Source organism: Phaethon lepturus, unplaced genomic scaffold, assembly GCF_000687285.1.
Source record: "Phaethon lepturus isolate BGI_N335 unplaced genomic scaffold, ASM68728v1 scaffold11008, whole genome shotgun sequence".
Taxonomy (NCBI): Eukaryota; Metazoa; Chordata; class Aves; order Phaethontiformes; family Phaethontidae; genus Phaethon; species Phaethon lepturus.
In genome coordinates this window covers 87,476-111,201 of record NW_010560029.1, presented here as the reverse complement: position 1 = coordinate 111,201, position 23,726 = coordinate 87,476, and the positions used below count along the sequence as shown (strand labels likewise).

General features: G+C 44.1%; 1 protein-coding gene across 1 annotated transcript in view; it reads left to right on the top strand.

The window, feature by feature from the left end:
• AOAH (acyloxyacyl hydrolase (neutrophil)) overlaps positions 1-23,726 on the top strand; it is an 82,403-nt gene that overhangs the window by 6,836 nt on the left and 51,841 nt on the right. The window contains exons 3-6 of the mRNA XM_010293557.1: positions 6,339-6,434; positions 10,943-11,003; positions 12,106-12,205; positions 21,122-21,181. Of these exons, the coding sequence (XP_010291859.1) occupies positions 6,339-6,434; positions 10,943-11,003; positions 12,106-12,205; positions 21,122-21,181 (317 nt within the window). The remainder of the gene's footprint in view (positions 1-6,338; positions 6,435-10,942; positions 11,004-12,105; positions 12,206-21,121; positions 21,182-23,726) is intronic.

The following is a 23,726-nucleotide window of genomic DNA, read 5'->3' as shown; positions in this document are numbered from 1 at the left end:
TAAAATGTAATATCAGAAACACTAGGGATACATTTGGCTGGCAGGTATGGATACCAGAGTCTTCCACTAGACGGAAACTGAATTTTCGGTACTGGCGTAACTGTATCAGAGTCCACATTGGGTGTCTTAAGGAAACAATAATGAACAAATAGAGCCCTGAAATTAGGGATCTGAAGTGGCTCACTGCTATTGCATGAGCAACAGAAATGATAATTGATATTCCAGGTTTTGCTGGTTTTGTTACAGAGCTACAATGCACTCAAAATATTGCCATGTTGATATTAATATTTAAAAAATGTCTTTAGCCAGTATACTATATGTAATTTTATGCCCAGTGACAGGTTTGGTAATAGTGTACCATTTAGCATTTCCAAGATAATTTCCAAGATTTTATAACGTTAGGGGGAAAAGGTCTTAGATATGCCAACATATTTGAATATGGATACCTATAATTACACTCCATCACTTCAGTATCTCTATGAAATATATTAACACAGTACATGGAATAGGGAGCAAAGTCTGAGTTAAAAGACTTTTACACTCAGATCCCTTTCCGAAGTACCTTTCAAAGCAACAAATCCTCTGGCTGTATATGGGAAAATAACTATCCTAACTTTACATATACTGTTATGTCATTTGAGCGGAATATTTCCACGCTGGAGTGAAATCTTGAAGTTATAAAGGGCTGTTCTTTGAAAGTATCAGCTCAGTGCTGAGAAGCAGCGAAAGAAGGCAAAATGGGTATTGGGAAGGGAATATATAGTGAAAAAGAAAACATTCCTGTATTGTAACATTGCATATCCATGGTCTCCCTGCACCTAGCATATCCACGTGCATGTTCCCATCTCAGAGAAGAAAACCTCATTTCTTATTAGCTCCCCACGTGAGTGCTTTTATTTCAAAGAGGAATGTCTTGCTCCAGGTTGAACTGGAACTGGATTAGATGAATCTGGAAAGAGGTGGTTTTATTCCAGATCAACAGTATCTGCATGGCGAGTAGCAGTATCATCTTTTGTAGGCAGGCTCTGGGGACTCCTCATCTGGAGGCTTTAAGACATGCCTTGGAGCCTGTGATCATCTACAAATGGAAGAAGCAAAGACTGTGTTTTGGGGAAACCTCCATCTTCTACATAAAACCAGCAATGTGATAGATGAGTTCATTTATCCAGGGGCTTGCTGTTGCAGACAGATATTTGAGGCAGAGGTTTGCTGCTCTGCCAAGCAAGTCTCTGGCTCCCGCTCCATCAGGAGCAAGCAGGGTGACCACAGCCTGTCCACCACAGTTTGTGGAGAGCTATTTGTGTCCAAATATTATTGGACACAATATTTCCTCCTTGTGCTCCAGGGGGTACATTCAATTTATGGCTGGGGAACAGCAATACGGCTGGAGGGGAGAGAAAGGTCTCCTACAGCCGGGAACATGAGCAAAGGATGGCAAAAGAGGATGTGTCAGGTGCCAGAAATCCCATTTGACAGAATTTTACCCAGACAAATATATCCACAAATCTGAAACTTAGAGAGGCAGCTTCCACTATCCAGATACTTCTTGACATTCCTAGGTATAATTCTAATTATAGAGCTTTTCAAACATGTGCGGCAGAAGTGGATTAAGTTAAATAGTCTGCTCAAACTGCCAGAGGCTTCACAGCTAAGAAATGATTTCTCTAGCTCTGATTTTATTATTGGGGTATGATTTTTTTTGCCAAGCTTACTGGAAATGTCATTTTATTATAACATGGTATTTTCAAATACATGGAGAAAAGTACTTCCTGATGTGTGGGTTTTCAGATTACTACTGCTGAGCAAAATGGTTATGGTTTTCTCTTATCTTTTCAGAAATTAATAGCAGATGGGACAAACTATTGATAAAAGAGACAGGCATTTTATTAATACTAGAGTCTAGTTTCTAATGGCTGGTAGGCATTATAGTACCAATGAATTTCTTCCAGAGAAAACATCCTTCAGCCTGTCAAGGCATTGGAACCCATTATTGAAGTGCAACAGTAGAGTCAATTTCTTGAAAAATTGTGTTTAAAGAAAATCATGTGCAATTATAAAAAATTTAGAGCTTTTTAAAACCTTTAATTATGAAGCCTATCTACAGTGCCTTATATGTGCCCAGCTCATGATGAGAAATAAATCACATCTAAATATCTCCTAAATTAAAAGCGAGCAATAGTTGCTAATGACTGTCCAGCTCTGGAAGTGTTTTTCTACTGATGCCAGAGTATTAAAAAGTTTATATTCTCGCACACATCACAAGTAATTAAAGCAGTGAGATTTCTCTAGTCGAAGACAGCTGTTTTCCCCCTGTCCTTTTTAGCTAGCTAATTATTTTCCATTTTCAGCCAGCAGACATAAGACCTATTAAAGGCTAGGATAACTGGTTAGCAGTTCTGATGATATTTGGTGTGCAGAAAGATTTCTATTGATTTCATTAGAGGGTAGCAGCTTCTTATGCTGCAGTGAACAGTGAATTCTTTTTCTGCCACTAAATCCAGAGGAAGATGATATGTATGATTAAAAAGAGAGCAGGTTTTTAGTAGGAGTGAGGATGGTCTGAGTTAACTTTAATATATAGACACTAACCTCTTGAGGTTTTACCTATAGCCCAACACAGGAGATAGATAGGTTCTCCTAGAGGATAAATCTGAATTACTGGGGGAAGCATGTTTTTATCCAAAAAAATGGGGAGCCTGTGTGGGTTAGACTCCCTGGACTACAGTGAGTCCCCTTAAACATTCCTCCTCCCTCCTGCCAGGGTTCAACCCTTTTCCTGACTAATTTACAATCTCCAGCCCAAAATCTGCTCCTGATGACATCAGTCTAACTGAAAGGCTTCGAGGCCAGCAGAACCCCAACACGAGCAGGTGTCCCCTGGGACATGGCCCATGGTAGGGCAGTAAGAGATCCCAGCAGACCACGAGGAGTAAAGAGAAGTGGACCAAGGGCACCTCATAAAAGGCCAGGTAGACGGGGGAAACAGAGAGCAGCAGATCAGTCGATGGCATACGTTCCAGGGGAGCACCTTTCCCAATGGAGGGCAGGAAGACTTCCCAAATTTGGGTCCAGAGACTTCAGTTGTGCACCTGAGGCTGAGGATGCCCCAACTGGAACCACAGACCTCTTTGAAAATCAGTCAAGACTTTCTTTATCGGCTTGTCCCATGAAGCGTAGCGTTTCGTCTGGAATAAGTGTATTTGCAGGGGAGCATTTGAATAACTGAGATCTGGTCTGCTGGTGCCCAAGGCGGGGAGAGTGTAATAGCACGACAAGAAGCATCCTCTCTGTGATAGTAAAAACTAGTTTATGAGAGCAAACATTCTGAAGTTCAGCTCTGTGGGTTTTTCCCAAGTAGTCAGGCTATTATTATTGTTATTTATATTCATATAACATCTAGGAGCCCAAGGTACTGCATTAACTACTGCACAAACTCAGCGATGGCTCTGTTAATTCTCATGCGAAGCAAATCTCCTTCTGGGCCTGGTTCGCTAGACACAGAAGTGTCTAACTGACTTAATCAACATGAAAAATTTTGATTTAATTGCTGGGAGACCGCTGCATGAGTAGGGTTACCTGCATGATTGTGTTTGTGATTAAGAATTCTGTTTCTATTTGGCAGAACTGAACCAAAAATAGCTATTCCCCCCCACCCTGCCCCCGTGGTACTTTGACAAACACGAGAGAGAAACTCACACCTTCAGTGGAGACTGTCTTCTTGTATAACAGAGGAAATGGAAACACCAGCGGTATTTTTATCCTCAGCCCAACTTTTTGGATTTTGAGCACTCGGGCTGTTTGTCCATAAGCCCTTTTCTCTGCACCGACTCTACTGGAGGCGAGAAGACCTTGCTGTGATAACGAAAACAAGAGTCATGGGGGCAATATCAGAGTCAGAGAGAGAGGAGCACCCCCACCAGAGGAGCATCTCTTTGCACTCCTGCCCTGAGATGAATCATTAGGCAGGCTGCTGAGCCTGCGCTTGTGGTGAATAACTCTATTGCTGTGTAAAAGCAGTGCACTGAGGTGCGGCAGGGCTGGGTGCTGCGGCCAGAGGCAAGCTCTTTCCTCGCCTGCCGGGGAAGACATCGGGCCACGTAGGGAGCTGGTCTCTCCCGTTGTTGAGAGGGTTGACTTGTTGTGTTGATGCTTTTATCTTTTACACCAAAATAAAATGTCTCCTTGCAGTGCTGGAGCCAACATTTTAGCGCCTGAGGATGCTGTAACTGAAAACAGAGATGTTGCAGAGGTTGATTTCTGCTTGCGGCTGGAGCAGACCCACCATGAAACAGGAACCACGAGCCCGGGTGTGGGAGGCAGGCAGCGTCCTACTCCCACCGGCAGCAGCTTGCAAGCTTCACTGCGGCCGTGCATGGCACCCACTGGTCCCACAGAGGATGAGGGGCTGCCGGAGGTGGGAGACAGACTTTTAGAAAGCTGGACCCAGCTGGAGCCCCACAGTCCCATGTCGCTCGGCAGGGATGCCCAGCGAGTGGGGCAGGTGGAAGAAGCAGCTGGGGGGGGGACGGGGGAGCTGAGGACCAGGAGAGAGAGAGACTGTCCTCTCTGCAAAGTGTGCTGGCAGGCCCCAGCTGAAGGTCCAGCTGAAGGAATGACTTGCTGACCTGCTTCAGGGTTTTTTCTTGGTTGTATCTGTCTCCATTTATTCTCTTATTCTTTTAGGCTGACTGGAGGTAATGGCTCTTAGCATGCTTTATAAATCATTCTGCAGAGGACTTTGAGTGAGCGTTTTATTTAATAAGTATGGAGAAGTGGACATTTATCCCTGCAAAAGAGGTGGCAAGTTCACTGCAATTTCCACTGGATTACTGTATTTGGGGTAGAAGAAGCAATAGAAGACTCAAAGATACTGGTCTTACAGCAAGTTCCAATTGTATTACCTCCTCTTTTACTTGGTACTTGATCCATAGGAGCATCAAAGTTATTTACTTTGAAAAACAGCACTTTGATTTAATAGCACATAGGCAGAGGTACTTGGAAGGAATTTTAAAGCTCACTTTGAAGAGTTGTGCCAGTCTGAAAACCTGAATATTAATGCTCTTGAGCTTTGGAAAAAGGTGGATCTGCAGCCACATCCAAATGCTGCAGCTGACATCCATTTCTAGATTGTGTCGGAGCAAGTCCTGAGAGCCGAGATTTCTTGCAGAGGGGAGGAAACAGTGTTCAGCTACAGGGATTTCAAAGGGAAATCTTTATTCAGGCTACTGGAAACTGGCGTCCTGGCTCCTTGTGTCCTGGCTGCCTGGGATACCCACCTCTGTTACACAGGTCCGGAGTCCAGGCAGGGACCTCACTGGCTGACAGGACTGACTACGTGTGTCAGACTTTGCATCACCAAATGTGGCTTCTTTATAAAATGGTGAAGCCACTGCAGAAAGGACAGCACAATGCTGGCCTACAGCAATTTGAAATCAACTTCAGGTGAACCACTTGTGGTCATCATGTGGATTTTGAATTATTGTTATGTGGGCATCACGTTGAACCTGCTTCATCCCAAAAATATCAGAAATAGTGCTGCACGTCTCAAGAAATGCTTCACTGCGATGTGCAAGTTCTTGGGTCTCAGCCACAGCTAATCCAAGGAGCAACTAGGCTTTAGCCCTGCTCGCACACAGATTAGTGATGAGAAATAACAAGCTCCACAGGTCACAGGAAACAGTTTCTTTCCAACCACAGAAGCAGAGCAGAATGAACTCCAAAGACATCTGGGCTTTAGCAAATGCGTAGCTGGGTCCAGCAGCCCTGTGCTTGCCAAGCACCCCTGGGCTTCAGAGGAAAATCTGTGAAGAAATGATGCTATGGATGCTTTGTGGTGGTCAGCCCATACGTCTGCTTCGTGATGTCTTTTCTGTGGGCAGTCACACCCATTTGTTTTTCAGTTTCACTAGCTCTCTCTGTGGCTTGTGTGGAGAGGTATAGAAGTCCTATCCAGTACAAACCTGTGCCTTTTTTCTTGTGAGAAATAATGTGAGAGCAGGTGGCCAAGCAGGCAGTTGTAACACTGGCTGTCCCCTCAGCTCCTTAATTTTCATACTTGAAAGGATGGAAAACTGTTTTTTCACGAGCAACATCCAGCGCTGTAAAAGCCAGGCTGTTCTGTGTGCTCCTCTGGCATCAGCATCCTCTCTGTGATAACTTACAGGTTTTTAATATAGATAGAAATTCACAGATATTTTTTTCCCCTTCAACATTCATCTGCCATGGAGCATCTCAAGAAATAAAATGCCCAACGATGCCTGAAATACTTCTATGGCGCGGGGTGCTTCATCACACTTCGCAGATAACCATATTAGCTCTTTTTGTTTGTTTGTTTGAAGGATGTGTGCTTGTGGTGTCTGTAGTTGAACAGCTTGCGCAGTGGCACAACAGTACAGTAAAGGCAGCCATGGAGAGACTGTGCAACTACATACCTGGTAAGTACCAAATAATACGCCATATGTTATGTTGGTACTGCTGTATTTCTCTGTTAATTAAAAATTCACACGTGAAGTCAGAAAAAGCTTTATCCACTTCTCATGCAGCATCTCAAGTGAATGCAGCTGAAAGATAGCAAGGTGCTATCTGCAGGGAAGTCAGTGGTGTGGCTCACTGGGCTTCAGAGCTGAGATTTTGTCCCAAAGTTAGAGTGAATGGGGCTGTATTAAGCCCACATGCATGTGAGCACCGACACATGCAGACCCCTTCCCTCCCTTTTTCTCTACTTTGTCTCTTTGTTAACAGCTTAAGAATAGATACACTGTATGCCCAACCGCTTCTCTTTCTTGTTGATATGGGTCTTTATAGCAACTGTGAAGAGGAAAATGTTTTCAGCAGGTATAGGAAGCCGCTATTGTAAAGCCTCAAAAATGAGCTGAGGTTGACAAGTGTAAGATGTGAGCATTTAGTCTGCACAGAAAAGCTCTTGAAATGTAACTGATGATACAAATTTCAAAAGCTATAGCTATTCCATATGAATATATGTAGACTCCCCTTTTTCTGCCCTTTATTTTATCTGCACGAAGGAGCTTAGCTGTCCAAATGCACATCCCTAAATAGAGAACACTTTGAATGCCAGAATAGCTTTGTGCTTCACAGACCAGTCCTATAACTATTTAAGTAATAAAATCTCACATTCATGATATCTTTTTAACATTACAAACATAAAAAGATGGCTTAGTATTCTTCATTAAAAAGTCATTTATATAGGACTTCATGAATTGTATCTCTGAGAAACCATCTTGCTCTGTAGACCCTAGTTTCACAGAAGATGCATGTAGAATATTAATTCCCTCCTTTCCAAGAGAGGATTTCCCGATGCAGGATGGGGCAGAGAAGTAATTGCTGGGATTCGTTCATTGATAGAATGACATTTATCTGATTTCTATTCCATAAGTCTTATCCACAGTGTTTTAAATTACAGGCACATAACCATGAAGTTACAATTAGAAGCGCTGATCCTGCTATTAAAATACAATTTTCTTCTTTAAAATATGATATGCTAGCTCTATGTTCATGATTCACTCAGTGGACCTTGTTCCACTGACATGTCAAGGTATTTCTTTTCAGCTGCCATTCTTTACACTCGTAAAATCCTATTATCCCTTTAGTTAAATCTGTATAATCCAGTTACCGTCTATGAGATGCATGGATACACCCGATAGAAAAAAACTGACCCTGAACTTGAAAGGAGTGAAAAATCCTATGGATTGTGTGGGAGCTACAGTGTAACCCGATTTATCCTCTCCCAGGAGGTGAACACTGCAGCCCAGCAGGACTCAAACAACTTTCTCTTGCTGCTTGAAACAATAGAAAACCTTTGGATGCTCACAAGGAGCCTACTGAAACAGGCCATGCCATTTCACCTGAAGGAACAGTTTCATTATTATACACATGCCTACAACTGATTGCAAGAATAACAGCCACAAATCAATGGCAATGGGGCTTTTCCTAGGGCCAAAAAGGCAGTAAGAAGTCCTGTGTTTTTTTTAAGAGCCTCCTATGATTTTGATTACAATTAAGTTGGGGTTGGATCAAGCCTTCAGTGAAGTTACACGGTGTTCAAGAACAAAAAGTGTTTAGAGAAAAACAGAGAGAAATATTCAGTACCCATTAATCCCACTCATTCCCATAGGCTGTGTAGAAAACACGACTGTATCCTTATTTATATGGAAATATTTGCAATGTGTGTGATTCAAGCGACACAGCCAATAAACCTATGAAAATAAGAACAATAACCCCATGAGGAAAGGAGGCTCTTGAGCAGACAGAAAGGCCGAGTCTGGGAGAATAGGCAGTATTTACAGTGTAAGAGATGTTGTTAGCAAGAGCGTTTGTTTACCTGGATACTGGCTGTCTGCCTGATGAAACAGAGGTGTCTGATACCCAAAATGTGCTTGGAAACGCCTGCCTCTGGCATTGCGTCTGAGTCATGCTCCGCTTCTGTGTCGGCCACTGCTGTGTAAACACCTTAGAGCTCAAGTAGAAATGGCAACATGATTAATACCATCTTTCTTGCAAATATTTATCCTCTGGGATTCAGCCAGAATTTGTGTTTCTAGGAGTATGAAACTATAGAGAAAAAAACTTCCAGATTTTTACCATGTAAGAACAGGGCAGTTCAGAGGATCTGTTTTACCTGAAGCAGGGCCAAAGCAAGTATACTGTAACTTTTCTCTAAATTTTACAGCATTCAGTTTGGTTTAAGCTCTTCTCTTGCCCCTGAACACTCAAAGTTATTAATCATTTTCTCTCTCTCTCTTCCCCTCATTTCTGACTTACACAACTTGTTGCTAACAGAGCTTTCTCTCTGCAATAACCTCTCTTTGTGTGTGTTAGCAGAGCTAGAGGTTTGTAAATGCATGAATGCAGGCTGGCTCGGAGAGCAAGGGCTGTAAGCACTGCCCGTGGCTTGGGTCTGTTTTGTTGGAAGCCAAAGCCTGAATGGCACCTATATCTTCCAAGAGGACCCTATGTGCTTAGCTATAATTATATGTTATTTCTGTTCTTTTTACCACCCATCATTTGTTGTGCCATTGGGTAATTACATGTCAAACTTCCTATATGCATAAGGAAATCAGCGCCTAGAAATCAGTGTGACCAGCAGACCCCCAACATCAGCTCCCAGAGCTGACAGCCAGCCAAACCCTCCTGTCCTCGCAACCACCAGCACAGGTTACAGCAGCCAGCTGGCTCCTCCAGGGCCAGAAACATTATGGAAACCAGCTGGTTCGGGAAACTCGAAAGGAGACCACTGCCTGCGATGCACTGGGGAGGTGCTGGGGAAGCCAGCCACCTTCTCCAGCAGGCTACTATAGGGAGCCAGGTACCCCCGGGGCAAGCCTCATCAGGGGGTGTTTTAATCATCAATGATACCAAACGCAGGGTTATTGATGTCTGTGATGTCTTTCCTTTTAGGTGAGCAAGAATAAAATATAATTCTAGCCAGGAGACCAATTTTTAACTTGCAGATTGCTTCTAAAGAGCCAACAGAGAGGAGTTATGTGGCAAAGGAGGCAAAGAAATGAAGCTAATAACTTGATTGAAATGAAACACCTGGCACAGGATAAGAAAAATCAGCTATCGTAGTTACAGAAGCTGCTTACAACTCCGTATGTGTAGGAGGGTGTTGGGGAAATTACCTTTTCATTCCCTGCTATGCCTTTCTGGTCCCAGTCCTCCTTTCTTGGGTGCAGGTTGCCAGCCAGGGTGTCTGCAGTCCTGGCAGGAGAGCAGCTGCAGGAGTGAGAGCACACCCATACCTGCTGATGGAGTCAGTGCTGTGAGGTTTTGTACCCTCCCTGGAGCAAAACTACCCACCTTGTATGCAGCAGACCCCTGGTCCTGGACATGTCCAGCCTGATGCTGGTTAAAATTGAATGTTCAGCCCAAAGTTGGAGGGAAGCAGCTGCTTTGGAAGTTTCTAAGGCTTTTCTTTGGGAAAGATAAAGATACTCCATGTTTTCTTCCCTAAGTACAGATAGTTATCTGTCTGGGTAATGGAGGTGCAAGAGAAAACCACATCTCTCAAGAATTTCAGGAGATGCAAGTTTGTCGTCACTGCACTTGTATGAATCTGTCTCTTCATGACTTTTCACACCACCACCCCTGCCAAAACAAGGCCTGACATGTCCTTTGCAGGATACATGCATGGTTAAGCAGCTCTCATCTGTTCAGGCCAAGAAACAGTTTTCCTTCATGTGAACTATCAGACCAGCACTACCATCATGCCCTACCTGTATTCAAACCCCCAATCTCTCCTGCAGGTGTATTTGCTTGGGTGCGGGGACCACTGTTTTTTTACCACAGTACCTTAAAGAAATTTCTGATGAACTGTCTTCTGGAGAGCATGGAGGGCATATGTCACCCAGATTAAAAAAGCCACCTGAGCCAACATCCCGAAAAGGCACATGGCTGCAGATTGTGAAAAGAAGCCAAACGAAAAGTGTCAAATATTTGTTTGAATGCACAACTCCTGCTCTACACAAACCATATTCTCTCAACTTGCACAAACCCCCAGAAGCTCTAAGGAAGATCTAGCAGTAACATCAAGCCCTACATCACTCTCTGCACTTTGATTTATGTATTTGTTTTCTTTCTTCTTGCAAACCTACCAAGCTATCTGGTTGAACTGCTTAGAAGATGCTGTGGCATGTATGATTTCTTTTGACTTTTCCATGATGCCATACTCATAACACTTAAAAAATGCTAGTTATCCTTTTTAGTCTTTATCATGTGGCTTGCCTAAAGCCAGAGAAGGGCTTTAGGCAAGGTTAGAAATTCAGGTTTTCCCAATTCTCTGGTGCTATACTGAGGTCATAGATTCACATGCCTTCCCCTAAGATAAATCAGCATTCACTTTAATGAACCAACTCCTGCTGTATTTTGACTGTTATAAAACCAGTTTCACCACATTGAATTACTTCGAAAAAATTATGTTTTCTAGAAAAACTGCAAGGTTTCTGTTTTGTACTTGCGGAACTTTACGGACCACACATAGCTGAACTGTAAGTATTGCTGTGTCCTCTCAGGTGTTTGCTTAGTTTGTTCTTGACATGTATAGATGTGCTGTTAGATTGAAGCGCAGGTGTTTCATTCTTGAAATCACATTATTATTAAAGCAGAGATGCTGGAGAATGATTCTGGTTTGTCATTTGGCACAGCTATTCCTGAGTGAATAAACACAGGCTGCCATTGGTAACCATTTTCATACTCCATTTGAATCTCAGATCAGGCCCACCTGATGTAATTACCTTTTGAAATTCAGCTCGTTTGGCTGAGGGAGGAATTTGAATAACCTGTGCATGCGAGACAGGTTCTACAGAGTCACACTACTGTAACACTTGGCTCTTGCTTTCTCTTTTACCTTTAATCAAGCTTTCTAATTGTCAGCCCCTACATGCTCTCAGCCCCGACCTTGATACACGCTCTTGGGGGAGTGTACTAAGTAATGTAAGTGATTAAAAAAATAAAATGTAGGTAATTTTATTCCTCTTTGAAAGTTCTTAGTTTAATTAACAGAGATTTTGCTAGACTTTCTTCATCCCTAGGGTTTTTATTTTTATTTTTAAAACTAGCCAAGGGACTGCAAAGTGCTTACAGGACTAAGAAGTGCTATAATCAAACATTTTAATTTAATTCCTGATTAGCCCAGAGGTGTGTCCCAAAAAAGAAAGAAACAATCCTAGCACTTGTGCTTGGTGATTAAAGGTTAAGGATCTTTGAAGGATTTCTGGTTATTTTCTTGAGTTAATGACTGAACACTCATATGTGCCAAATTGCATATGCATTAACTTTAACCTTTAAATCTTTGTCAGACTTATGATTGATTAAAAAACAGAACAGTCATAATGTATTTGATTCAGGTGTTGCATATAAAGCATGGTGCTTTTTCATCATCCTGGCATACAATTTTGAATGCTGAGTAGGAAGCCATGGCAGAAAATCATTAGGACCCAATGCTGTACTGACCAGCGATTACAGGCCACAGTGAAGCAAGCTGAGGTTGTTGTTTGTAGTTGGGGAGGTTTAGCTTCCCATGGAAATAGCTTCTACTTTCAAGCACCCAGAAGAACATAATAGTCTTTGTTTATGCACCATTTCCTTCAGCATAGACAGGGAAATGAATGCTGATGTGGTCTGCCATTCCTTGAAGTTGTGTAAACAGGATCCAGGACAACAACTTTGTCATCTCTACCTTCCTCCAAAGGTGAGTTGGTTTTCCACTATTTTCAAAGCTACTGATTGTGGAAGGTATTTTAAGCTGGAACTAAACAGTATGGAGGCTTCCAGTGCACATGCATTGTCTGGGAAATAAACTCCAGCATTTTGAGTGTCGACACTTTTAGAATATGTCTGTTTGAATGAAAGGTACATAACACATGTTAACTGTGTGGACCATTGACAACATGGTCACCAGAGAGTGGGAATTACAGGGCCAAATTCTCTTGTACCAGTCTGTGTCAGAGAAGAAGAGCAGGGAAAATAAAATCTCACGTTAACCAGACTTCATTGTTAAGCAGTACAATAACCCCAAACCAGATACTCAGCTGAGGTTCTTCTATACCACCACATTACCACGACATGGCGAGTTATCCCCACAGGGCCTGATCTGCTCTGGCAGCCTGCGCAGGGGCTAGTTACCCACTGCAAATGCAGGGCCACTTGTCTTGGATTAGTCTGCACTGCAAGAGGTTTAAACTAATGTGCATAATCTTTTGCTGCAGGCTGGAAACATGTTTAGTTACCACTGCTTTTTTAATGTACAGTTACTTGCTACGCCGCGGTAACTTGATTGCATGTCCTAGACCTTTGCTACTTGGACACATACATATCTGCATAGGTGTCTAAACAGCTACAGTTTGTTTTGGGATTTTTTTGGTTGTGGGGTTTGTTTTTTTTTTTCAGTCACCATGCAGCCCCAGTCACACTAAAACCTGTGAGTGATGGTTGCTTGGCAGTGCCGACAAGCAAGTGATTCACTTAGGCATCTGTTTTTGTAAATCTTTTTCCCTGCATCTGGATGGATAAGGACATGTTTGATTTCTAAAGGTTTGCATGAGATGTTTTACACAGGGACTCATCCAACAGCCATTGAAATCAGTCAGAGCCTTTTTATAGGCTTCCGTGAGCTGTGGTTCATCTCCAAGACGGATTTATTTCTGCCAATATTAAGACCTGGAGAAACACATGCCTTCCAAGAATGGCAGTAACATTTGTTTTATAGCAGGTGTGTGTCCCATTTGACTACTATGCTCCATGCTATGCCAACACAGAGACATACGGTGTGCAACCAGGCAGGGGTGAAAGAAGACAAGTGCAGGCAGCAGAGAGGGCCCACACTAACTTGACTCAACCAGGATGTTGCCCAAAGTTCATCAAACGGATTTCTTCACAAATCTTGCATCTGAACTGGTAAAACAGCTCATAGGTCCTTCCACCCTTCCCCAAGGTACAGAGCTACCCTATTGCAAGCACTCCCTTAATATTTGCCAGGTCTTTACTCACTCCACAAACATTCATATGTCTCCAGCACTTTTTCCCTTGGTAATTGCATGGTTTTTCCTTCCCCTGCACTTATAACAGCAGCAGAGACCCTTTCAGTGACTCTGGGGCCTGTTTTGGCGTTTTGGGGGGATTTTTTTGTTTGTTTGTTTTGTTTTGTTGTTTTTTGTTGTTGTTTTGTTTTTGTTTCTGTTTCTGTGTTGTTTTTTTTTTTTAAATTAGGAGTCCTAAAGTTAAAGGTGAGAGTACAGCAAAGGCTGGCAGGCTCACCCAGCCCCCAGTGTGGGTCACCCAGGAGGACAGCAGGAGCTGTAGCAATGGTGGCTGCACGTGCACCGTGCTGCCAGCCTGAGAGTTACATCTTCATATGGACTTAACTTGCTTGTATGGGGGAATAAAGAGAAGTAGAAACCACTCTGCACACAGACTTCTGCCAGTGGCAGAAGTGCAAGGTGCCTCTTGGAGTGAAAGAGGATGGAGGCAATAAACTGCTCTGGAAGAGAGAGATGAACATTCTGTGGCTGCGCTGTAAGCTAGGGTAATGAATCTGGAGAGGTGGGCTGTTTAAACCCAGGTGGCTTCTGTGCAGAAATTAGAAAATCTGTGGTGAAATCCTCGACCTATCAACCAGAGGGGACAGGATGCCACTCGTGGGGTTGCTGTCAAACCTTTGTTAGCTCTTCCCATCTCTCAGAGCAGGTGTGGGACCAAACTGTTGGCTCCTTCCACCGCCAGCAACAGCTCCAATGACTGCACTTTCTGCAAGGAAAACAACTGAAGATGGGGGGTTTTTGTTTTGTTTTTTAAACAAAATTCAAACTCTTGTTTACATGGTCTGGAGACTGTCCCTCTGTGTGAGTGGCTGAAGCAAATGCTTTTCCTTCCAAGTGGTAGTTAAATCACTTTCTGTCAAGGTGTATTTGTTTCTCACCAGGAATAGTGGAACTCTACCAAGAAAACAATTTTTCTCCCCTGACTGTGCCCTCCTTTCTAGCTCACCTGGTGCCTCGAGACAGTGTGCGGAGGCTGCGGGAGATGGGAGGAGAAGAGCAGTGCTTAGAGTTCATGCTCAAGTGGTTGATAAATTGCCCACAGTAGCTCTGTGACAAGTCAGACTGAGTAAAGATGAATTATGGGGGGAAAAGAAAAATATACAGTCAGAGACGCAGATGCATAAAATGCAGTTTACCTCACATTTGCTTCTTTGGTTTGTAATTTGATTGATCACTTCAGTTATATGAGCCTGCAAATGTTGGCTCAGTCCCTTGCCAAGTGTTTGAACAAGACTTTAATACTAATGACTGTTTTGTTCCACTCTATTGATTTTCAGGTACTTCATTTATTTGTTTAGACTTTTGGATGCCCATTTTCCCAGAATTAGTACCATATATATACTGGTGAAGGGAGTAAAATAAATATAGAGTTACTTGCCCTTATAAGGCACTATAATGTTCAGGTTTTAATTGCACTTAAGGTGGCAAATATCAATGTGTAGCTGCTTTTTCAGTCAATAGTTTATTTCATTCTGCTTCTGTGATGTTGCTCTACTGAGATTGTGTGTCTCAAGGAAGGAAGAGCCCCTACTTTGGAGACCTTGCAAACTATCTACATAATGGAGCCACTGCAAGCTGAGTAAATGATATATGCGTTATATTACATATTTCCCCAGTCTCTGACAAATTAGCTCAAATTAATTATTTTGCCAACCTGCCTGGAGCCATTAGCACTCTGCCATTATTCTAGAGGCTTGGCTCTAATTATGAATAAAAAATATTGCTCCATTCGCAAAGAGCGCAGTGCGCTCAGCTGAAGAGGAGCTGAAGGAGGAGAGCATCTAACCTGGGTGAGGTAGGCAGTTTCAGGAGCAGACTCCTGATGTTGGTGAGGAAGAGTGGAAGGGGCACTCGTGGCTCCTGGATCACCAGCACGGCTGTGCGGGCACATGTTACTCATAGTGGGGTCCTGTGAGTCCCTATTTGCCACCAGTGACCCGTAGAGCAGAACTTGGGCCAGGGCTGGAAGTGTAGGTAGATGTGCATGCATAGGCTCTCCCACTGCATGTTTCTTGCCCAAGGAGAGGTTCTCCTCTACCCTTAGTATGAGGGTAGCAACACTGGGGACTCCTTCAAGTCAGGAGGCAAAATAATATGGTGCATCAGAATGTAGGCTTACCATAGGTAGCTGAAAACTGGGCAGTACCTAAAGCTGCTGTAACATGCCTTGTGGTTTAAGCTACATCAACAGCAGATACTCTTAACACCGTCTGCAGCACTGTTCCAAAACACTGGCAGTGGGTACAGCTTTCCAGGATAGCTGGTTTAGGATGACTGGATTTTTTTTTAGTCAAAAAAGTTTGTCAGCTCACAGGGTAGAGGACTTTCTGCACCAGGTCCTATGATACAGGGGTGTTCCTCTAGCAAGCAAAATGGGCTGAAATAGGGTGAGGGGTTTTAGGAACCACCTACCAAGATTCTCTTCTGGCCCGAGGAGCAAGCAGGTTTGCAGACGATTATTCTCAGCTTGTCTCTAGATTTTTTTAAGCCAGCTGGCCTGTTCAGTTAAATGGCAATACTTTAATTGATTTTGTTGGGTCCAGAATAATGGCTCAACTTCAGCACTGGAGTCCTGCTTCTGGCAGTCTTAAACAGTCTATGTTGGAAGGAGCTTGTACTATTCTTTCTGCCTTTCAGAGTGCCTCTTCTGCTCCTCATCGCTTTTCTGCTCCAGATTATTAGAGACCTTGTGACTGCAGACTTTAGCTTAATCTCCAGTAGTAGGATTTTGCTGGGACTCAATTTACGTCAGCAAAAATATACATATTCATGCTAATGTCATTTTATCTTACCAAAATAAGCGTCATTGCCACAAGCACTCATGATGGTTCATGTCCTCTCTATCAGGTCATTCACTGACTTTGTAAAAAGCAAAAGCCACATCTTTTATGGACATTACAGCTGCCAGCCTGCTCTTTGACAAAGCAGTAGCCAACCAATTCTGGCTGGAAAAAAGCAACCCTTTGGGGTTTCATAAAACAAAAATACTCCTGCTATTTTCTCTCCTTCCTCTCAGTGAAAACGTGAACTGCTTCCCAGGAGCGGAGGCAGAACCAAACTCCAGGGTGGGAGTGCTTCTGCATTCCCAGTAAGAGCAGGCTGCAAGCCAAAGGGTTGGGGCTGGGACCCGTTTCCTTTTTCTGAGACCACAGACCATAAAGCAAGCATCTGGGAGGCAAGCAGATCCTGGGGAGCAAGATGCCTTCTTTTTAGCTTTTCTTTTTGGAAATAGGTAAAATCTATTGAAATGTGAGTTGTTTCTACTGCAGTCAGAACTGAGCCCTGAAGAAACAACCTATAGACCAGCAATAGCAGAAGGCACAGTTTGATCACTAGTTCTTCCTCTTTCACTTGTTTCTCAGAGTTTTCCCTGTTCCTCTTCATTGATAGAAAATAAAGTGCAAAAAAAACCCACAACCAAAAAGCAAACAAGCCCAAAAAAACAAATCACACAACCCCAACCTTCCATCAAGTAAACCCCCAAAAACCAGGATGGCACGGAGTTTGCAGAGTGCTGTGTACAGCTGCGTTGTACCGATGGAGAAGCTGCCCTAGGCAGGACTCCTGAAAACAAGTCTTGGGAGACCCATGGGCACCATGGCACTTGGGGTGGAAGGCTGGCAGACAAAAGTCTGAGGACAAGGAAGCATTGCTCATGGATGCTGACTGTGTTTTGCAGAGGCAAGCTAGAAAAAATAAATAAAATTGTTTCATCCAGAACACACAGAGTCCAAGTCCAAAAAAAAACAAGTGGCGTAAAATGGGAAGAAGTCAGAGACATTGCCCTTAGAGGAGAAAGGACCGAGTCAGGCCTTGCGTGTTTTAGATCTGGGCCTGCAGGGAAGGTCCCTGTTTCACACGCAGAGCACATATCATTTAGTTTGGCTGTCCCGTGCCATCGTAAAGATTCCCCCTACGGCCTCTGCAGGATGAAAGGTGGGAGTTGTAGAGCAAAATCCAATTTTGCCAGTGCTGTTTAACAAGCTCTTCAGCATTTTGGTACCTTGGTATTCATAATTCTGGTAAAAGAATAATGAAAATTAGTTAGAAGTGAAACTGTTGGAGTGTTTTGTAAACACCCGCTCTCCTGGGAAAGAGCTGGCTAACAAGGATGATAAATGAGAAACAATTAAAGTTGGTTTGTGCATTTGTTTATGATGAGAAATAGATCTGTTTGCAAAAAATTGATTACTGGGAATACACAGGCTCCGTGGAGAGCATTGAAAGAAGGCAGTGAATGAAATCCCAGTGACCCACCCTGACCCCACCCCGATCCATGGCATGGGTATCTTGGGTACCGCCAGAGAGCAGGGCTGCACGGATTTGGGCGGCTGGGGGCTGGCTGCTCCCCAGGACCCCTGCACACCTTCCAGGCAGTGGCTGCGAGTTCATCCATCAGCTGCTGGAGCCCCTTCCTCAGTGGTGTTTTCATGCCATGGGAAAGGGAGGAGGCTGCTTGCTAGCCCAGTTGCAGCAAGAGAGGTTGTGTGGGCCATATAGCCTTTGTTGGCAGGCTTGATGTGCTGGGGTCAATCAGGGATTACAGGTGACCCATGAAACCAAGAGTGGTTTACTCCCAGATGGGTATTTCAGCTTCCAGTCCTTCACAACCCACCCTGATGTCCTGACTGAAGTAACTTCTGCAGTGGGAGGAGATCTCATCCCTAGCATTTCAAAGACAGCATTTGCTACACGTGTGGGAAATTCAGCCTTTCCTCCCTTGTTTTTCTGCTTTCTGTGTGCAATATTGCTGTAGCTGTTTGAAGTGTGTTCTTCTCATGCACTGCTGCTGAGAGCTAGAAAGGTTTCTCCTCTCCTGCCCTGCAGAAAAGTCTTGGTGAATCTTACCTCTCTGGAAATTTTTCATGCATTGTACCCAGTTTTAAGCCATTTTCCTCATCTGAGTCTCAAGTTATTTTACAGCAGAAATGACAACAGCTGGTAACATACAACATAACTATGGCAAATGCAAGATGCATGTTTGGTTTTGGGGACAGCAGTTGCCCAGGGGAAAAAAACTAGGAAACTTGGCTCCTTCCTAGCATCTCTCATCTATTTGTGACTTATCCAGATTTTTATAAGATTATACACACAATGAATTAAATGGGTTTTAAACACATATATTAATGTGACATATACATTAAAAAACACTAACTTAGAAGTCTATGTTCCTTGCTGCTTATTCTTATTCTTCCTTATCCCTTTGTATTGTTCATAATAAATTTTTGACCCTTGAATATCACAGTTAATTAATTTGCTTTGATCACTGCCTAAATCAATTATAATGACATGCTAAATTTTATCTCCATCTAAAAAATGATGGTAATGGTTGCTTTAAATGCAAATATATGCTGCTTCAACATTCCAAGCTGGCATGCCCGCTGTTCGGTAAGGTGCCATCACTCGAGGGATATTTTCTTTTTTTCCAAATGCTTTAATACTACGACTTGGCAAAACATGCTATTTTTCCCCATGTTGAGTTCCTGTAGCTCCAGCCAGATAAATATAGACTTGTGCTGAACTTTACCTCAGAGCCCTCAGGCCCAGTTGGTGTGAAGCTAGCAGTTGTGTCCTTAGGCTGGGCTGTAGGAGAGACTGATGGCAGGTCATCGTCAGACAGATTTGTACTCAGTTTGTACTCACTGAGCATTTTGATCAGAAACAAAGTGCTAACATGTTTGTGATACACCAGATTTTTCCTTCCATTTGAAACATTTTCAAATTATTTTTATCTCTTTTTTATTTTATCTTATTTTTTTAATGATCCTCAAAGCCTACAGAACAAAACCAGTTATTCCTTCTGAAAGAGGGCAAATGGGTAATATTTTCAGCCGCCTTCACACTGAATGCTGACGGGAGGGACAGAGGCCATCACACAGATATTGCGTCTCAGATATAACTGTTTGCAAAGGTGGCCTAATAAAAGCAGGACACCGTGTATGAATTATCTTCACTGAGGTGGAAGAATACTGTCCAAAAGTGAAAATGGGAGGGAGCACGCTGGTGTTACCCTGCCAAAACCAAATGCTTTTGCCTGAAGTTTGCACCCAAGACTGCAAGCTGAGCTCATCTCAGGGGCACTCAGCAACTGGCTGTCTGATGAGCTGGGCACCCATAGCACAAACTTAAACCACCCTCCCAGACCCCCTGTGACTAACTTTTTTCTGTCAAAGTTGTGGGATCTTCTTTTCCTGCAGGAAGATGTGGCTGAATTTAGACAGTGCTGTTCACCAGAGTTTGTTAAACAGTTGTTAAACTTTTTGGACTGCATGAGCATATCTGGGACATCTCCTCACCTCCATGACTGGGTAGAGTCCTTGCAGCAGGAAAATCAGCATGGTCCTTCTGTGCTGTGGTACAGGCCACATTTCTTAAGGCCAAGGTAAATGCTTAACAGCACGGTGCAGAAACAGTCCTTGCTTACTCCCCATGCCTCAGCATTCAGCCAGGCAGGACCCAGGGCTGTGGACCAGGCAGGCTGCAAAAATGTGTTGGCGATGTTTTTGCAACAGCAGAGCCTAGAGGAAGGCTCAGGAGCAGGACCTCAGCAGTGCTTGGCAGTTCCTGGCTGTGGTAAGCAGCCGTCACTGTGCATTTGACCACAGTCCTGCTGCACCATGCATGGCACGTCCATCCTCCTGCTGCCAGCAGCACTGGTCCCTGGCTGTCACTCACACTCACAGTTGGTGCCCCTTGCACAAAATTTCCTCTCCTCCTTTGAGGAGCATGCATGTAAAGGGGAAGGCATTTGGGGAATTATTAGGGTATCACCAGTAGTTGTAACCCATGGCCTTAAGGTGGCCAACCTGTTCTCCTTTGATAAGGATGCCTGTCCAAGGTCTTTTCTTGCAATAGTTCTCCCGCTCTTCCTTTCTATTTGGGTATAAGTACCTCATTTTAGAAGAATCCCAAAATGCTTCTTCAGCACAAATTTGCATGAACCCAATAGAAAAACAATCTTGTCACTATCTGCCAGAACTTGCCCTCCAGGGCAGGTATTTCCAAAATAAAAAGCTAACCTTCCTAGATCCTAAGCAGAATATTTTCTTTCCAAGCTCTATTCCCTGCTTTGTACCTTCCCATGTGCCAGCTGTTCCCCTGCTGAGGTCAACCTTAGCTGAGAATAACCCTTACCCATATAAGACCAGTATTTCCTCTGTACCCTTCCGCAATAAGTCAGACCAGCATTGCACACGTGACCCTCTTTTGACCTTCTAATGGATGAGTTGTTCAGCCGGAGTCACTAGAGAAGTCTGTCCTCAGCAGCTCACGCAGTGCAGTCAGGATATGAATCTCAGCTCTTTAACCGATGTGGACTTTTCCTTAGGAAATAAATGATGCCCTGGAGCAAAATAAATGAACTCCCACAACTGGAGTTTCATAGGGGGTGATTGGATAATTGATTGTTAGTCCAATAAAAAGTAACTGATGATGAGTTTGTGGACTCACACATCATTTTTGTGCTGTGACTGATATATTTAAAAAAAAAGGTAGGAAATAGGGAGAAAAATTGGTAGAACACTGTGAGGCTGATCTGGGGTTTTTTTGTTTTGTTCTTGCTCTCCTAGGTGGGGCTGAGTACTGCAATAAGGAAAGCAAAAAGGATTATGAAGACTTCCAAGGATCTGGTAAGAAATCAGTGGCATTAGGGTGTTTTATGCTGTACTTGCATTTTATCAGGAGTGAGTCCTCGTTTATTTTGCCTAATCATGAACCCATCTGATCATCATTGAATTGAATGCTTATTCACTCCTACCCAGTATAGGATCTGCTCTATCAGCTGACACTGGCAAGAAGGAGGGGGAGATAATAGAGAGGAAGTATGAAAGTATGGGGAGAGCAGAAAAAAACTTATGAAAAACGCAGACTGCTTCTAGAGTAGGGATAACTGTCTATATTCATCCAAGACTTACATTTGTGTCTGAAACTCATGCAGCAGCTGAGGATATAATCTATGAGCTCCAGAGTGCAGCTCCATGCTGAGACACTCTCTTGTACTAGCCCAACTCACCTTTGGTGGGGCAGCCAGCCTTAAAACAAAATACAAGCAGACAAAGATTTTGTTTAGATTTTTTTACAAAAGCAGGAATTTCCTGCTCAGCCTTGCCTTGTGGTTTTCCACCCAGGGAAGCTTCCTTCCTTCCAACTTCTTGCAGTGTTTATTATTCCTCCTCCTTGTTTCATACTTCTTCCTTGTCCCTTGTCATCCCTGCCTTGCCCTTGTAGCCATATGTAAGAGGGAGCCTCATGAACTGAGCCACTGCCTCAGAGCACAGTGACTGACTGCACTTTGAGGATGTCTGAAACTCAAGCAATGGCCTGAATGCAAATTCTGCATATTTTTCCTTTAGTTGTAAGAGGCTGCCTTTGCCTCTTAAAGTTGAAAACTGGAATTTGAAGTCTTTCCACCTCCATCAGTTTTCAGATTTATAGAAGATCTCTAAAGGGTAGCAGAGAAGGGAAGGGCAGCTTTTATTCTGCTGGGTTCACTTACATGAGTCAGCTCAGCCATAGAGTTTGCTTCCAGTTGTCTTCAGGCACTTAATGCAGAGCAAATGTTTTAGCTGTTTGTGAAGAAATTATTGATATTGCTTCTTCCTGAATCCTTACTGTGATGCTACTCACAAAAGTGAAAATTGAGGTGCCTAATTAGCCTTTGGGCAATTGCTAAATTGGGAAATAAACAATGCGCTGGAGAGATGGGTCTCAGCTCCATCAGAACAGCAACCAGCAGGATCTTATTAATTTTTCTTTCTATTCAGCGCTGTGCTACTGATGGCCTGAGATTTCTGCTCAAATGAAATTTCTAATCCCCTTTGCCTGCGTGCAAGTCCCCATGTTAGCACCTGCAGTGAGATGCTCTGGGTCTAGGAAGTCCTCTCTGTTAGCCGGGGCCCGGGCACAGGTGCGGGGATTAGAGGGATCATTGTGCAGGTGCTGCCTTTCAGGAGACAGGGCTCCTTTGCTCGCTCACATGTGCCTCTACCCTTGGCATACGAGACTGTGTCCCTTGCATGGCTGTGCCTGTCTGGCTTTTGTGGGCCATGTGTGCCATGTCCTTTCAGGCTCTCCTGGGTAGGGCAACATGGTTGGCATCTATCGTTGGGTGCAATGGGGTCTCCTTCCATGTTGCCTCTACTCTCCCGTATCCTCAAAGCTGCTCAATGCCCTGATACCTCTCTCAATCATCTCCACTGAAATGCCCTTGGCCCCTTCCTGCTCCTAGTTGCCCATTTACCAGCAGGAAGGACAAGCAGACTGTGCCCCAGCTAGAAGCAGCAAGGTCTGTGGTGGGTTGACCTTGGCCGGACACCAGGTGCCCACCAAAGCCGTTCTGTCACTCCCCTCCTCAGCTGAACAAGGGAGAGGAAAATATAACGAGAAGCTCAATGGGTTGAGATGAGGACAGGGAGAGATCAGTCAGCAATTACTGTCACAGACAAAACAGACTCCACTTGGGGAAATTAATTTAGTTTATTGCCAGTCAAATCAGAGTAGGATAATGGGAAATAAAACCAAATCTTAAAACACCTTCCCCTCACTCCTCCCTTCTTCCCAGGCTCAACTTTGCTCCTGATTTCTCTACCTCCTCCCCCCAAGCAGCGCAGGGGGATGGGGAATGGGGGTTGTGGTCAGTTCATCACACGTTGTCTCTGCTGCTCCTTCCTCCTCAGGGGGAGGACTCCTCACATTCTTCCCCTGCTCCACTGTGGGGTCCCTCCCATGGGAGACAGTCCTCCATGAACTTCTCCAACCTGAGTCCTTCCCACAGGCTGCAGTTCTTCATGAACTGCTCCAATCTGGGTCCCTTCCACGGGTGCCATCCTTCAGGAACAGACTGCTCCAGCCTGGATCCCCCATGGGTTCACAAGTCCTGGAGCAAATTTGCTCCAGCCTGGGCTCCTCTCTCTATGGGTCCACAGGTCCTGCCAGGAGCCTGCTCCATCATGGGGTCCCCACTGGGTCACAGCCTCCTTCGGGCATCCTCCTGCCCCAGCGTGGGGTCCTCCCCGGGCTGCAGGTGGATATCAGCTCCCTGGGTGCAGGGGGACAGCCTGCCTCACCATGATCTTCCCCACAGGCTGCTGGGGAATCTCTGCTCCGGTGCCTGGAGCCCCTCCTGCCCCTCCTTCTGCACTGACCTGGGTGTCTGCAGAGTTGTTTCTCTCACAT